The sequence below is a fragment of the Copidosoma floridanum genome, unplaced genomic scaffold (assembly GCF_036245765.1).
Source record: "Copidosoma floridanum isolate Cflo_tuat_1 unplaced genomic scaffold, Cflo_Japanese_pri ptg000001l, whole genome shotgun sequence".
NCBI classification, from domain to species: Eukaryota; Metazoa; Arthropoda; class Insecta; order Hymenoptera; family Encyrtidae; genus Copidosoma; species Copidosoma floridanum.
The window spans coordinates 12,967,253-12,980,631 of NW_028321878.1; the positions used below are offsets into that span (position 1 = coordinate 12,967,253).

At 37.7% G+C, this 13,379-nt stretch overlaps 3 protein-coding genes across 4 annotated transcripts; 2 read left to right on the top strand and 1 right to left on the bottom strand.

Moving 5' to 3' along the window:
• The first annotated feature begins 1,521 nt into the window (after positions 1–1,521).
• On the top strand, positions 1,522–6,186 carry alpha-Man-IIa (alpha-mannosidase 2). Of its 2 annotated transcripts, none has more exons than XM_014348677.2 (8): positions 1,522–1,995; positions 2,208–2,390; positions 2,487–3,121; positions 3,190–4,221; positions 4,292–4,600; positions 4,689–5,223; positions 5,299–5,451; positions 5,529–6,186. In XM_014348677.2, exons 2-8 carry the CDS (start codon positions 2,262–2,264, stop codon positions 6,108–6,110), a joined length of 3,375 nt encoding a protein of 1,124 aa, XP_014204163.2. In that variant the 5' UTR covers positions 1,522–1,995; positions 2,208–2,261; the 3' UTR covers positions 6,111–6,186. The 2 variants fall into 2 exon arrangements, with proteins under 2 accessions (XP_014204163.2, XP_014204164.2); XM_014348678.2 differs by having other exon boundaries at positions 2,211–2,390.
• A 1,158-nt stretch (positions 6,187–7,344) lies between these two features.
• On the bottom strand, positions 7,345–9,484 carry Naa40 (N-alpha-acetyltransferase 40). Its single transcript, XM_014348686.2, has 4 exons — positions 9,428–9,484; positions 8,762–9,153; positions 8,490–8,648; positions 7,345–7,671 (listed from the first exon to the last, which is right to left on the bottom strand). Exons 1-4 carry the CDS (start codon positions 9,431–9,433, stop codon positions 7,581–7,583), a joined length of 648 nt encoding a protein of 215 aa, XP_014204172.2. The 5' UTR covers positions 9,434–9,484; the 3' UTR covers positions 7,345–7,580.
• Positions 9,485–9,968: 484 nt separating this feature from the next.
• Positions 9,969–12,661, top strand: LOC106636319 (uncharacterized). The gene is made up of 3 exons (XM_014348683.2): positions 9,969–10,552; positions 11,024–11,407; positions 11,614–12,661. The coding sequence occupies exons 2-3, from the start codon at positions 11,032–11,034 to the stop codon at positions 12,168–12,170; spliced, it is 933 nt and encodes a 310-aa protein (XP_014204169.1). The 5' UTR covers positions 9,969–10,552; positions 11,024–11,031; the 3' UTR covers positions 12,171–12,661.
• Positions 12,662–13,379: the final 718 nt, after the last annotated feature.

Here is a 13,379-nt window from a genome sequence, read left to right on the forward strand (position 1 = left end):
CAAAAAAAAAATGTGATTAGATGTACTGTAAATCTGAATATAATCTTACGTAGGGCTAAGAACAGTATTTAATAGAGAAATTGCAGAATAAAAAGGTAGGTAAATCAAGTATATGCTCCCATTTCACGCACACAGTATAATACAATACACATCACTGACTTGATGACTTTTTACCTTATTAACATTCCGTTAACATTAACATATAGGTAATATTCACTTCACTCTGACATATGCTCCAAAATACTTAAATCAGCTATAAAATCTAAAATTACGCAGTATTATTTTATGAATCATTTCAGTTCAGTGGGTGGCAATCGATATCGATGGGCGATCCGGCAATGGGTGATGGTCTGACGGTCTCATGGACGAAGCAAATATGCGGGGGGTAGGGTGGTACGCATCAGAATTGTACCTACGGCAGACGGCTGCTCTCGGCTCTTAGACCAAGAGCTGAGGCCGAAGGGTGGTAAAAATTTTAACCAGCCGCCACTCTCACCAGAATTGAGGAACTTTATGATTCGTGGAGAGGTGGAGATCCGAAATATTTCGGTCATATTTCATAGTGGTGAAGAGTTATGCGGTAATTATAGTAGTGCCGTACAGTCTTTTTTATTAACTAGCCGCAACTTACACCAATGGATAGAAAATAAAAAGTTGTCGACTATTAGTGCCATTTGTGGCAAGATTAGAATGCATCTTGTACTCGAAAATTGACCTACAAAAATGTAGATATTGTCTTCTTATCTACAACGTTATCTATAATGCCTCATCTATTATCTTAGATGAGTATTACAGATAAGGTCGGGTAGGGAGTCTATATTTTTGGAGGTCGATTTTCGGGTACAAGATGCATTCTAATCTTGCCACAAATGGCGATATTGGTCGACAACTTTTTATTTTCTATCCACTGGTGTAAGCTGCGGCTAGTTAATAAAAAAGACTATACAGCACTTCTATAATTACCGCATAACTCTTCACCACTATGAAATATGACCGAAATATTTCGGATCTCCTCGAATCATAAGGTTTCTCAATTCTGATGAGACTATGAGAGTGGCGGCTGGTTAAAATTTTGACCACTCTTCGACCTCAGCTATTGGTTCTAAGTTCTATCTCGGGCATCGGGCTATTCGGGATGCTCCGAAAAGCTGTAGGTTAGGTTGGTTATAGTTTTTTGAAGCACCTCACACTAACTCACCTCACCATCATCCAAGGATCCAAGTGCATGGCATGAGTGCATGTTGTGCAAATGTGCTACTTGTGCATTGTGCACCATGATATTAGATTTGTTCGCTAGACCAAGATTGGGCGACCCCCAGGGTGGCCGGGGTCCCCGGGTTGCCCAAAATACCAATATAGATATACAACAGCTATGTATTTTTGGTAAAGGAAGGTTAGTATTGGGCGCCGAATCTCGGTCGGTCGGACGGTCGGTCGGTCGTCGGTCCGTCGGTCGGTCCCTGAACAGTATAAATATAGGTATAGGTACTTAAGTACTTTATACTTTATACCTGTATATTTTATTTGGTTAAAACTAAAACTAACAGAGTTGCGTTCCGCATAAGTAACTAAACTAAACACACCTAAAACTCACCAGTCGATGTCTCGGTGCCTGAGCAGCCTGATTAGCCTGAACGGCAGCTCGACTGCGAGAGAGAAATCCCAATTGATTTGTGAGAGAATCCTATAGGATTCTTATAAGAAGTTGGTATAAGTACTTATAGTTCATCGAAGACCGAAGATACGAAAATTGGAAAAACCTAGAATCTCAGCCTCAGCCCTACTTAAGTACAATGGGTCATAGATTTCACAGTGCCTTTTCGAACGTGACATTCGTCTCCCACCTTTGCTGCCACGGCCGCCGAATCTCTACCATATCTGCCTGAGATTATCAACTATATTAACATTACTTGGTTCTAATACCTATTGTTGTCTCGTGGCACTAGTCGTTTTCGAATGATTCGTATTTCATGCTCTCTCTACAAAGTACTGCGTGTGAGTATATTAATTATTAAATTGAATATCAACATTTACTCCTTTGCAAAATAATTTCTCTGACTCGAAAATCGGGGGTTAACTAACTAACCGAGCACATAAGTGATGTATTTCTTGTTACATGCTTACCTCCCCCCCCGTCTTGCCTCCCTGTTCATTAACATAATCGTATTAATGTGTCACATCACATATGTTTTTGTACCTTTGGCCAGAAGTGCAAGTAAAGCTAATTAGAATTAGCTAAGGAGGCCGAAGAAGAAGGTACTATGAAGGCAAAGAAATTGTTTGCTGCTCTTGGAGCAGGCCTGCTTGTGGCCTGCTGCATCATGATTTACCTGATACTCGATGTCACTTTTCTTCCTCAAAATCGTGGCACAAAGACTAATTTTCAGGACGTAAGTGCCTTCTTTTTTTTTTTCTTTTTTTAAACCAATTTTTGTCGCTACTTTGTCGATGAGAAATTTATATTGTGACATTTTTATGAATTGCAGAATCAATGGTTGCATTTTGAAAATCGATTATTGGAACTGGAAAACAAGTTTAAAAATCATCACCACGAGGCAGCTTCTCAAGTGAAGAAAAAGCGAAATGGAGAAACTGCAGAGCTAGATGATAGTACTGGTTTACATATGAAGTCTGGCGAACCCTCAGAGTGCACCGTGAATTTCAGACAGTTACCAGAAGTTGATATTCAAATGCTGGATATTTACAACCAGCTGAAATTTGACAATCCAGATGGTGGATCGTGGAAACAAGGTTGGGATATCAGATATAACGAAAGAGAATGGTCCTCTAAAGATAAGCTGCAGGTCTTTGTGGTGCCACACTCTCACAATGATCCGGGATGGTTGAATACTTTTGAAAAATATTACTCATACCAAACGCAAGGTGTACTTGACAATATGGTACATAAGTTAGCTAGCGATAGTAGAAAGAAATTTATTTGGGCAGAAATCTCATACCTTAAACTTTGGTGGGACGATCAATCTCAAGCTACTCGTGAAACAGTTAAGCAACTTGTGCACGACGGTCAATTGGAAATAGTTGCTGGGGGCTACGTTATGCCTGACGAAGCAGTATCCCACTGGATGGCTCAGCTTACACAATTAACCGAGGGACATCAATGGTGAGTATTAATTTCATAGATAAATTTTAGAGTGATCTGTTAACCAGAAAAAAATAAAAACTTCACAGGCTGAAAGCAAATTTGGATTACATACCCAAGACCGGCTGGGCCATAGATCCCTTTGGGCTCTCTCCCACGATGCCGTATCTCTTAAAAAAAGCTGGTCTGGAGAACACCCTTATCCAGAGGGTTCATTACTCTGTGAAGAAAAAGTTGGCACAAGACAAGCATTTGGAATTCCGTTGGCGGCAGCTGTGGGACAATGACGGCTCTAGCGAAATATTCACGCACATGATGCCCTTCTACAGTTACGACATCCCGCACTCCTGCGGCCCAGATCCCAAGATCTGCTGCCAGTTCGACTTTTACCGGCTGCCAAGCTTTGGCTTCAGCTGTCCCTGGAAGATACCTCCCAAGGCCATCTCAAAGTCCAACGTTGGTAAACGTGCAGCCGTGCTACTCGAACAGTATCGAAAAAAGTCCGAGCTGTATAGGTCGAACGTTGTGCTGGCGCCGCTGGGCGACGACTTCCGCTATTCCCATGTCACCGAGTGGGACGCTCAATTCAACAATTACCAAAAGTTGTTCGATTACATGAACAGCGACCGACAAATGAACGTGCACATACAGTTCGGTACGTTGAAAGATTACTTCGAGGCGGTGAGGCGCCAGGAGGACGTAAATTCGTACCCCAGCCTGAGTGGTGACTTTTTTACGTACTCCGATCGTGACGATAACTACTGGAGCGGTTACTATACCTCGAGGCCGTTTCACAAGCGCTTGGATAGGGTTTTGCTGGGAGCGCTCAGAGGCTCGGAGTTGATGGCTACGATAGCCTGGATGAAGGGTAACGATCTGCTCCAGGAGAGAATGGCTGCAAGGCTAGACGTGGCCAGACGCTGGCATTCGCTTTTCCAGCATCACGACGGAGTCACCGGCACTGCCAGAGATCACGTTGTCGTCGATTATGCGCAAAAGATGATTGTCGCACTCAATAACTCGGCTCATATTCTTCAGCAATCGATCATGCATCTAATGAGGACTCCGCAAAAGGCGGCCCTCGATCTTGATGATACTTACCTGTCTTTAGATAAGACTAGGTAAATATGATGAACTTTTTGGTACTTTCTTGCTAAAATCGCATCGCTTGACTGTTTTTTTTCCCCACAGGTCTTATCACACAAGTCCGGGAGACAAGTACGTTATTTCACTTGGCAGTGACATTCCTCTGAAAAAAGTTTTGTTTTACAACTCACTTCCAAGATCGCGAACGAGAGTCGAGAGCGTGTACGTGTCGACACCGTACGTCCGAGTTACGGATAGAACGGGCCGGCCGATCACGTGTCAGATCTCGCCGGTCTGGGTCAGCCCAGCAGCTATGTCTGCAGCGAGATACGAATTGTCTTTTCTAGTCACTATACCTGCTTTTGGCGTCACCACATACGTAGTTCATTCCTTGCACGGACAAAATTTGCCAGAGTATGTTGGACATGTATACTTTACTACAGATACAAATGATTCCATCGAAATGGTTAGTTAAAAAATTTACTCTTGTGTTTTCTAACAGGGAATGCCATCTGGCAAATGTAACGGTATACAACACAGCCATCCCATTATCAGTGGTACCTGGTTTCGACGCCGTACAAACATTCCCACGCATGCAAGAATTCTCCATCAGCCAGCGACCCGAGTTGTCCGCGTCCTTTGGTAACCAAGGCTTGCTCAAGGCTCTGCGAATTGATGAAATGACGCATCCAGTGCGCTTGGAGTTTGTCAAGTACGGAACGCGAGGGGTCGGTCAGGACCGAAGTGGAGCCTACCTGTTTCTGCCCGACAAGCCCGAGCCTGATCCAGTTTTTGACAACAACCACAATCGCATTGTTCATCTGATCACGGGACCCATTTTTTCTCGAGTTTTTACGGATTTGCCCCACGTCAAGCACATATGTACTCTTTACAATTCACCGGGTAGCGATGGACTGGGCTTGCACATTACAAACGAAGTTGACGTTACTGAAACACAAAACTTTGAACTGGCCATGAGAATCAATACCAACATTGCTTCGGGAGACGTGTTTTACACCGACTTGAATGGTTTGAACGTAAGCATCGTTGTTTCGATACTGGTACACCTTTCTTATTCTCTCGAATTGTATCGTTGACGTTCTCTTTTGCAGATGATTAAAAGACAAAGGTTCTCGAAAATTCCAACGCAAGGTAATTTCTATCCTCTGGCAGCAGCTGGCTACATTTCAGACGACGATCTGAGAATGACCATAGTAACTGGACAACCTTTGGGAGCTTCTTCTATGTCTTCTGGACAGTTTGAAGTATGAAATTTCCTAATAATGTGGCATCAGTTTAATATTGTTTCTTTAAATTAAGAGTATATTGTTTTTGATTTTAGATCATACAAGATCGAAAATTAATGCAAGACGACAATCGGGGCTTGAGCCAGGGTGTAACAGACAACTTGTTGACTTTCCATCAATTCACTTTAATCCTTGAAAAACGCCAAAAAAATTGCGCGCACTCTGAGACACCGTCTGAACATCCGGCGGGACTTCTGTCTCTCGCTGGACATTTATCTTTGGATGACATGCTTCATCCAATAACTGGTTTGCATCCACGACAAATGGCTCCGTTAAATCTCAATCCGAACTATTCGGCGCTCGGTACCAACTTTCCAGTAGACTTGAGTGTCGTCAGTCTACGCGTTATTGATATTCCCGACGGCGCGGGCAAAGGTGTAGGTTTAGTGTTGCATCGTCAGGGGTTGAGTCTCTGCTGGGGCGATAAAAGCTTGCAGCAACGCTTCCCGGTCGCGAAAACTGGTGATATTGATCTAAGTAAGTTTATTGTATCCATGCAAGATTGGACCATTAGCAAGACGCCGCTCACGTTCACAAAAGTCGAATCTTCGTTGCAGTCGCCGATGGTAAGCTTGTGCCCACATGAGCTACTCTCATTGTTGTTTTACAAATCTTAAGGTGCAAAGAAGCATAAGATCTTTAGCATGTTTACACATAGTATTAAAGTTTAACATTTTTTTTTTTTTTTTTTTTTTTCTTCAACATTTTAACTTTTATCTATTTAGTGTTTCGAGCAGCTGATTTTTGAGAATTATTTATTAAATCACAAAATAGACAGTTAAGGACGATCAGCTGATAATTTCAAATATTCAACTTGGGTATATTAGCATAATAAAAATCTGCGGCATATATTGTGTATGGATGGTAAATTCACTTAAGTAAGCTGGTCGAGCAAAAGAGCTGCCAAGCTCGACAAATACTATAGAAAAATTGCGAAATATTTATTTTTGAAACTTTACTCGCCCTTCAATCAATCAACAATTCTAAGAAACTGTATTTATTATTGTCAATCAGTCATGGATATAGGAAACTTTAAGTCAAAATTATTTTTGCTTTTGAAAAACATTCACTTGGAAAAATTAATTTGAAACTTATGTGTTTCGTAGACTTAATTTGTACTGATTTTTTTATTTACTTCTTGTGCTTATATTTCTGCTGTTTTTCGCTGCACCTGATGTATATGTAATCTCTAAAACTGTAGAAAAAAGTGCACTTTAGTCGATCTATAATCTCACACATTTTAATAGTCAACTCTATAGACAAAATCTTTTTTTTTAGTTTTCAAATGTACTATAGTTAATTTCAATTGCCAAAATAATGGACACTGTATTTTCAAAGTATGTGAAAAAAGTACATTTCGGAAATACTTTATAAACGAAGTGTTATTCTCTTTTGTAAGAGTAAAATCTGTATAAAACTTATAAGTAGGAAAAAAATGTAAGCTCAGGCAATACAATATAATTGCCCATGCTGTGATACATGAAGAACAGTCATTTTGAAAACAAATTATGTTTCAATAGAAAATACTTAATAGGGTCTTAATGCACATAATATTTTTAAACTGATGCTATTCTCGAAGATTTTTTCATGTCATACATGTTGAAAATTGTCAAAAGTATCAAACAGGTTATGGGATCCAAAATAAGAGCTGTGTGATTATTTGGAAAAAATTATTAGTTTATAAAAAAAATTATCAAATGAAAATTGATTGATTTTGTTAGGTTATTTTATATAAGTAAAGATTATGAAAATTTGTATCTGTACAAAAAAAATTTTTTTTCAATTTTTTAATGAAATTGATTAGTCACGTGGGAAGTTGCATATCGTATGTAACATAACTTACACGTGTTCATAATTGGTGATCATTAAAAAATTAATGAAAACTGTAATCAGAAAAAAACTGCCAGTTTTCGTGAGTTTTATCAAAATATATTTTTGCAAAATAAAAAACACTTATTAAAAAAAAATATAAACATCATTTTAAAAATCGAATGCTTGTTTACATTATCAAAAAAATTTGAGGATTTTTCAAACTTTTACATCAATTGATTCGTTTAAAATAAATAAATATTAAAATAACGAGACTACTATCGCTTATGCTGTACGTAGATTTGCTTACTCAAAATACAATAAGTAGTGTCCTCTGAGGATGGTGGACTTGTCACGTCAATTTTGTATCTGAAACAGTATTATAATTATTTAAAATACTGTAAACCTATTGCTTTTTTTCTTGATAGATGTATGAATTTAATAAGTCATGTGCAATACAACAATAATCCCGTAAGCAATTATAGAATCTCCTGTACAATTATATACTTTTAAATAGTCCTTAAGTATTGCAAGTAGTGTGCAAGTAGTGTGGTACAACATTGTGTGATACAACAAACATATTCTTCCACTGAAAAAATCATGCAGCTCTAAAAAGTATATTTTTAATAACCATAGGAGATAGTGAAATAGAAATTTCATTTATAATTTCTGAAACTAACAAAATTCATGCAGCTAACAATAATTAAGAATATTTAAACAAATTATACGTAATGCATTTTATATAGTATATAGTGCAAGTTGTCTCAAATATTTTTAAGATTAGAAAGGAAAAATAATTATTGTAAATATTTGTTTCCATTAAGCAATTATATCTATACATACATAAGTAGTGGACTGGCAGTATTTAGAGTTTTAATGAGCATGTGTGTAGATTGATTTTTTTTTAACAACTTTACTGTCAGAATAATGTCAGCAATTGTTAGAAGAAAATAATGAACATTGTGTCTGTGCTTGTAGATGGTAGAGATGTGAAGTTCGATATAATAGAAAAGTATATCTATACAAGTGCAGTTTTAATGGAAAATTTTTTAGTATTTTTTAAAGAATTTTGTGTGAAAAATGAAAATGTCATTTGCAACTTAGTAAATCAGAATTAAGCTGTATTTTGTATTGTATGCGGTCGATTGAATACAAAAGCTTGAAGAAATACTTGTAAAACCAATTACCTGAGTTTGTGGAAGAATGAACAGGCTATGGGGTTTTTTGTAAGTACTGTCAAAACAACTTTTTGCATTTGATTGTCGGTAGCCATGGCCTCAAGAGCTTGCATCATAAATTGACCAATTCCTTTACGCCTTTCCGATGGCTCTAGTTGTAGTTCATAACTGCATACGATGCATTGAATAAAGAATTTATTTAAAAAATATCAAGGCATTGATTATTCCAAGAAATACTGGATTTCTCAAAAAGAAATTTAAAAAAAAGAAACAACTATTACCAATACAAAACCTCCACAGAATGATCCATGTCAAATCGAAAATGTGAAAAACCAACCATTCTACCTCGGTGAGTTGCAATCAAGTAATAAGCACATTCTTCCGTGAGCTCAGTCTGTTTTTTGTGCTCGTCCCAGCCCCAACTCGATTCTATGTACAATGTCTTCATGTTTCTCTCCATCAGATCAAATATCCAAACGATGGTCTCACCAGAAAGTTCTGTGACACGGCTGCAGCTCAACTCGACCGTAGACCCATCATTTAGGGTGAGACTGTGAAATTTCGTCAATTTTTCTAGCGGATCGTCTTTGGCGTTTGCTTTTTGCACCAAATTCTGAGAGGCAGTTTCTTTCTCTGCTTGAAGCTGTTTTCTTGTCTTACGTGGTGTTTTGTTCTGTAAGACAAAACATTTTCAACTTTTTGTTTATATTTAATGTTTCAATTATTCATAACGTGCAATAAATCTAATGAGAAACTTTTTTCCAAGGTCGCAAATACAAGTGTTCTAAGGCAGAGACAGAAGATCACATATAACCAATTTTGCTTTGAATAAGCAGTTGGAAAATTAATGTGTTTGAGAACTAAACAATGACTTATAAACGTATTTAAAAAATTATGTAAAATCTAGATAAATAACTTTGATAGAAAAATAAAAATAACGAACTTACTTTCATCGTGTGCTGAGTTGTTTCGGAGTCGGCACTGTCGGCATCAGTGTGTTTAGAACACAGAGAGACACTGCATGTAAACATTATTCGCGCGGGAAAAAAACACTCCGACTCCGAAGATTTAGCTTAGGGTGCGTTCACATGGACAAGTCTCATAAATTTTACATATAATTTCAGCTGGTAATTTAAACTGACAGCCATAAAATTAATTTTATTTAATAATCAATTATATGCTTTGTTTCACAATAATTAATTGGAAATGTCATAACCTAATCCGAAACTGTATGAAATTTTTCTCTGTATAAAATTCATTTATAATATTATGTTATGATACAAATCTTATAATTTTACCAAAAATTAGGTGATTAATTTGCTGTTTGCAATGAATTTTTTATGCCCGCTGGAGTCCGAACTCCGAACTGTCAATTGTCATTTTTTTTTTTTATTATACATATAACTATATTGTAGTACTCTGAACTCCGATTGTTGCGGCGGACATTAGATAGGTACTTTAATTTACGGTGGGCGAGATACTTAATGCAATAGAAGAAAGAATGTTCATTCTCGTCGTCGTCAACGGCGATATAAGTATGAGCGGACTGGAGAGATGATGATGAAAGATAATTTTTGACTTGTGAGACACAACAAGAGTCACGGAAGTTATCAATTCAAATAGATTATACAGCGTGAGCCTCTCCCCATTTGCAGTTTTTAAAAGTTATCAAGTTTACGTACTCTCTCGATACTTCTTTTTTTATTTCAACACAAAAAATCTTGGTACCCAATTATTGCCCCTGACGAAGGTATCGCGTATCGCGATAAGTACAAAAATATAGGTGTATAACCTTGCGCACACGACGACGACGACGACGGGGAAACGAAGCAAACGCAAGGGAGTCCGCGACTCCGCGCGTGCAGTGCAGTGCACCGAGATTGTTTTGATTTGTTTTCACGATCAAGTGAACCGATGACCGATTCCCTTTTTTTTTTCGTCTGCTTCTGACGGAAATCAAGCAACGCACACACGCATCGACGACGTCATCGAGTTCCTCAATCAACCCCAGCTGGACCATTGGCGAATTCTTCCACAATAGATATTAAAGCAAACGAGTGCTGGCCTAAAACGTAAGCCATTCATTTTTTTAGATCTAAGGATATGAGTAATAAAGTATAATGGGCGTGGAGAGAGTTCTCGGTGTACCTATAAATTTCGTGCTCAGCGGCTGCCAATATGCCAGTCTAGTGTCAGTTTTATTTTTAGTTGAGTTCCAGAGAATGTTTTTTTTTCCTTCTTTACCCAAAACTTGACATGATTTTTTTTTTTTTTTTTTTAATTGGTACATTTATTGACAGTCGCTTTTGTTAATTATGCAGTTGGTTTTTGGAGCTCATCTGTGTGTATCTTTTCCTCAGTTTTTCTTTTAAAGCTCTGTTTTAAATAAATTTGTACCTGTGAAATCGTGGCTTATCTCATCTGCATTTTTTCATCATAAGAGATTGTGTAGAGGATAAATCTGTATTTTTTAAAATAGCATCTCTTGTGATAAAGGAAAAGATTTGGTATAGTAACAATTTCCATTTGAAATAATTTTCCAGGCACACTAATGTCGGAAGACGCAAGTGGTTCAAAAATGGACGAGAAAGCCGTGGAAGCAATGACTGAGTGCTATGATAATTACGTTCTAGTGGATGTAGGAGCAAATCTAACAAACAAAAAGTACAGTCGAGATTTGGACAGTGTCATACAGAGAGCCAAAGACTCAGGGGTTCAGAAAATAATGGTCACAGGAGCGAGCATACGATCGAGTAAGGAGGCTTTACGTTTGACAAGAATTTACCCCGGTACCTTGTATTCCACGGCTGGAGTTCATCCTCACGATGCCAAATCTTGGGAAGATCCAGAGACCCTAGAAGAATTACAAAGTATAGCCAATAATCCTGAATGCGTTGCCATTGGAGAGTGTGGGTTAGATTATAACAGTAAGTGAGGCACAAGCTATTGATTTAAACGATTTCATAACAATATTTATTCCAATTACACCCGAGTATAATAGCTTCTCTTATACAATCCATTCTTATTTGAGGCAATAAATCAAATTTTCTAACAACAGAAATCTCAACAGTGAACATAATTGAATACCTATTGTATCGATGGCTTCTAAAACGTTTAAAAATTAATTTTTCAGGAGACTTTTCAGAACCCGAAGTTCAAAAGTCCGTTTTTCAGAAGCAAGTAGAGCTTGCTTGTCGCATAAGCAAGCCATTGATCATTCACGAGCGAGGAGCTCAAGCCGATGTGCTGGAAGTTCTGGATCGCTATACAGATCGACTACCTCCGGTACTCATTCACTCGTTCATTGGCACAGCCGAAGAGGCACAAGTATACCTCGACCACGGTTTTTATCTCGGCATAACGGGCTACTTGTGCAAGGACAAATCGGACAGTGGCGTGCGACAGTTACTGGAGGGCGGCCAAGTGACGCTCGACCGAATTCTCGTAGAGACGGATGCGCCCTTCATGTACCCAAATACACGGGCCAGCAAGTTACCAACCCACATAAAAGACGCCTTGACGGAACGGTCTATGACGTTCTTGCAACGCTACTGCACGTTCCAGCGCAACGAGCCTTGTGCCCTGCCTGCCATCGTAGAGATGGTCGCAGCTTTCATGCGCAAAAAGCCCGAAGAAGTCGCGCTTGCAACCGCATTCACGGCTCTTAAACTCTTCGGCCTGGATCAATGATAATTATTTTTTTTTTTTTTATTTTACTTTATTTTACTTTTTTTTTATTATCAACACAAACATCGCAGCGATTGTAATAATGTGCAATTGGTGCTAGCTTATACTCTGGGTGTTGCCAGAATTTTGGGAGACCCGCCGTCGATATTGCTTTCATTACGCTTGTAAACGCAATTTTATTTCCATAATTTAAGGATTATGTAGACATTGTACGATTGATTTTTATATTCAACGAAATATTTTTTTAAGATGGATGCGATACACGCCAGACTATGACAAAAATACGTGCCCTGGAAAGGTCGAAAAATTTTTATCACTTGTTCGGTTAATGTTTAAAGTTATCAGTTGATTGTGTTAAAGTTCATGCAGTTGTCTGTAAATTAAAAAAAATTTTTTAACGAAACGACTAAAATAGGGACTTGTACAAATGTACAAGACATTTTTAATACTGTGAAACAGTTGTGTGATGAAAACGTATATATTTTATTGTTGATATATTGCCTATTTTCATAAAAATAAACGATATAATCTAAAAAAAAGTCTTCCATCGTTTATTTGTACCGAACTTACATACCATTATAATCATGTTATATTAAGAACTATTGCAAGGTTTGAGTTACAGCACAAATATGAAATACTAAACCAGTGAAATGTGAAAATTAGAAAATAAACTTACATTGCCGCATACCACACAACATAAAATATTAGATTTGTTTAACACATGTGAAATTAATTTTTAACAAATAAAAGAGATGTAATTGAAGAAGAAACAAACTAGGTGTATACATGGTATGGAAAAAATTAGATTTGGTTGAATGTATTTTTTTTGAAATAAAACTGACAAGTTCAATTACGGAAAAGCAGGCAGCATGGCAGCAGCAGCCCATGCAGAGAGAGAGAGAGAGAGAAAAGAGGGATTGGATAGTGGTGCCATCTTTACCGCGTAAAAGCACCGTAAACTCGTATTTGAACCGTTCAAATAAGTTATACCTTATTGTTGATACTTGACATATGAACTAGATAAAAGTAGCGCTCGTAAAAATATTTCCAAATGCTTTCTGAAGATTATATTATAGTTTGCATATAAAAAAAGTAAACAAAACAATTTTTTTACACTCTCGCGCTTTTTAGACACTTTGACAAAAATATTTTATTCTAGTACTCACCAAGTTTTGTAATATTTACTCTTTTTTTGAGAAAAGTATAGTTTTA

Bases quoted from the DNA above. Each gene is read 5' to 3' on its own strand.
- LOC106636319 (XM_014348683.2), top strand. From the start codon at position 11,032: ATGTCGGAAGACGCAAGTGGTTCAAAAATGGACGAGAAAGCCGTGGAA. The intron at 11,408-11,613 runs GTAAGTGAGGCA...TTAATTTTTCAG, and splicing joins GTGTGGGTTAGATTATAACA to GAGACTTTTCAGAACCCGAA.
- Naa40 (XM_014348686.2), bottom strand. The intron at 8,649-8,761 runs GTAATAGTTGTT...CATCGTATGCAG, and splicing joins TCTGTGGAGGTTTTGTATTG to TTATGAACTACAACTAGAGC. The intron at 7,672-8,489 runs GTAATTGGTTTT...ATACTGTTTCAG, and splicing joins TCATTCTTCCACAAACTCAG to ATACAAAATTGACGTGACAA.
- alpha-Man-IIa (XM_014348677.2), top strand. From the start codon at position 2,262: ATGAAGGCAAAGAAATTGTTTGCTGCTCTTGGAGCAGGCCTGCTTGTG. The intron at 4,222-4,291 runs GTAAATATGATG...TTTTCCCCACAG, and splicing joins CTGTCTTTAGATAAGACTAG to GTCTTATCACACAAGTCCGG. The intron at 5,452-5,528 runs GTATGAAATTTC...TTTTGATTTTAG, and splicing joins TGTCTTCTGGACAGTTTGAA to ATCATACAAGATCGAAAATT.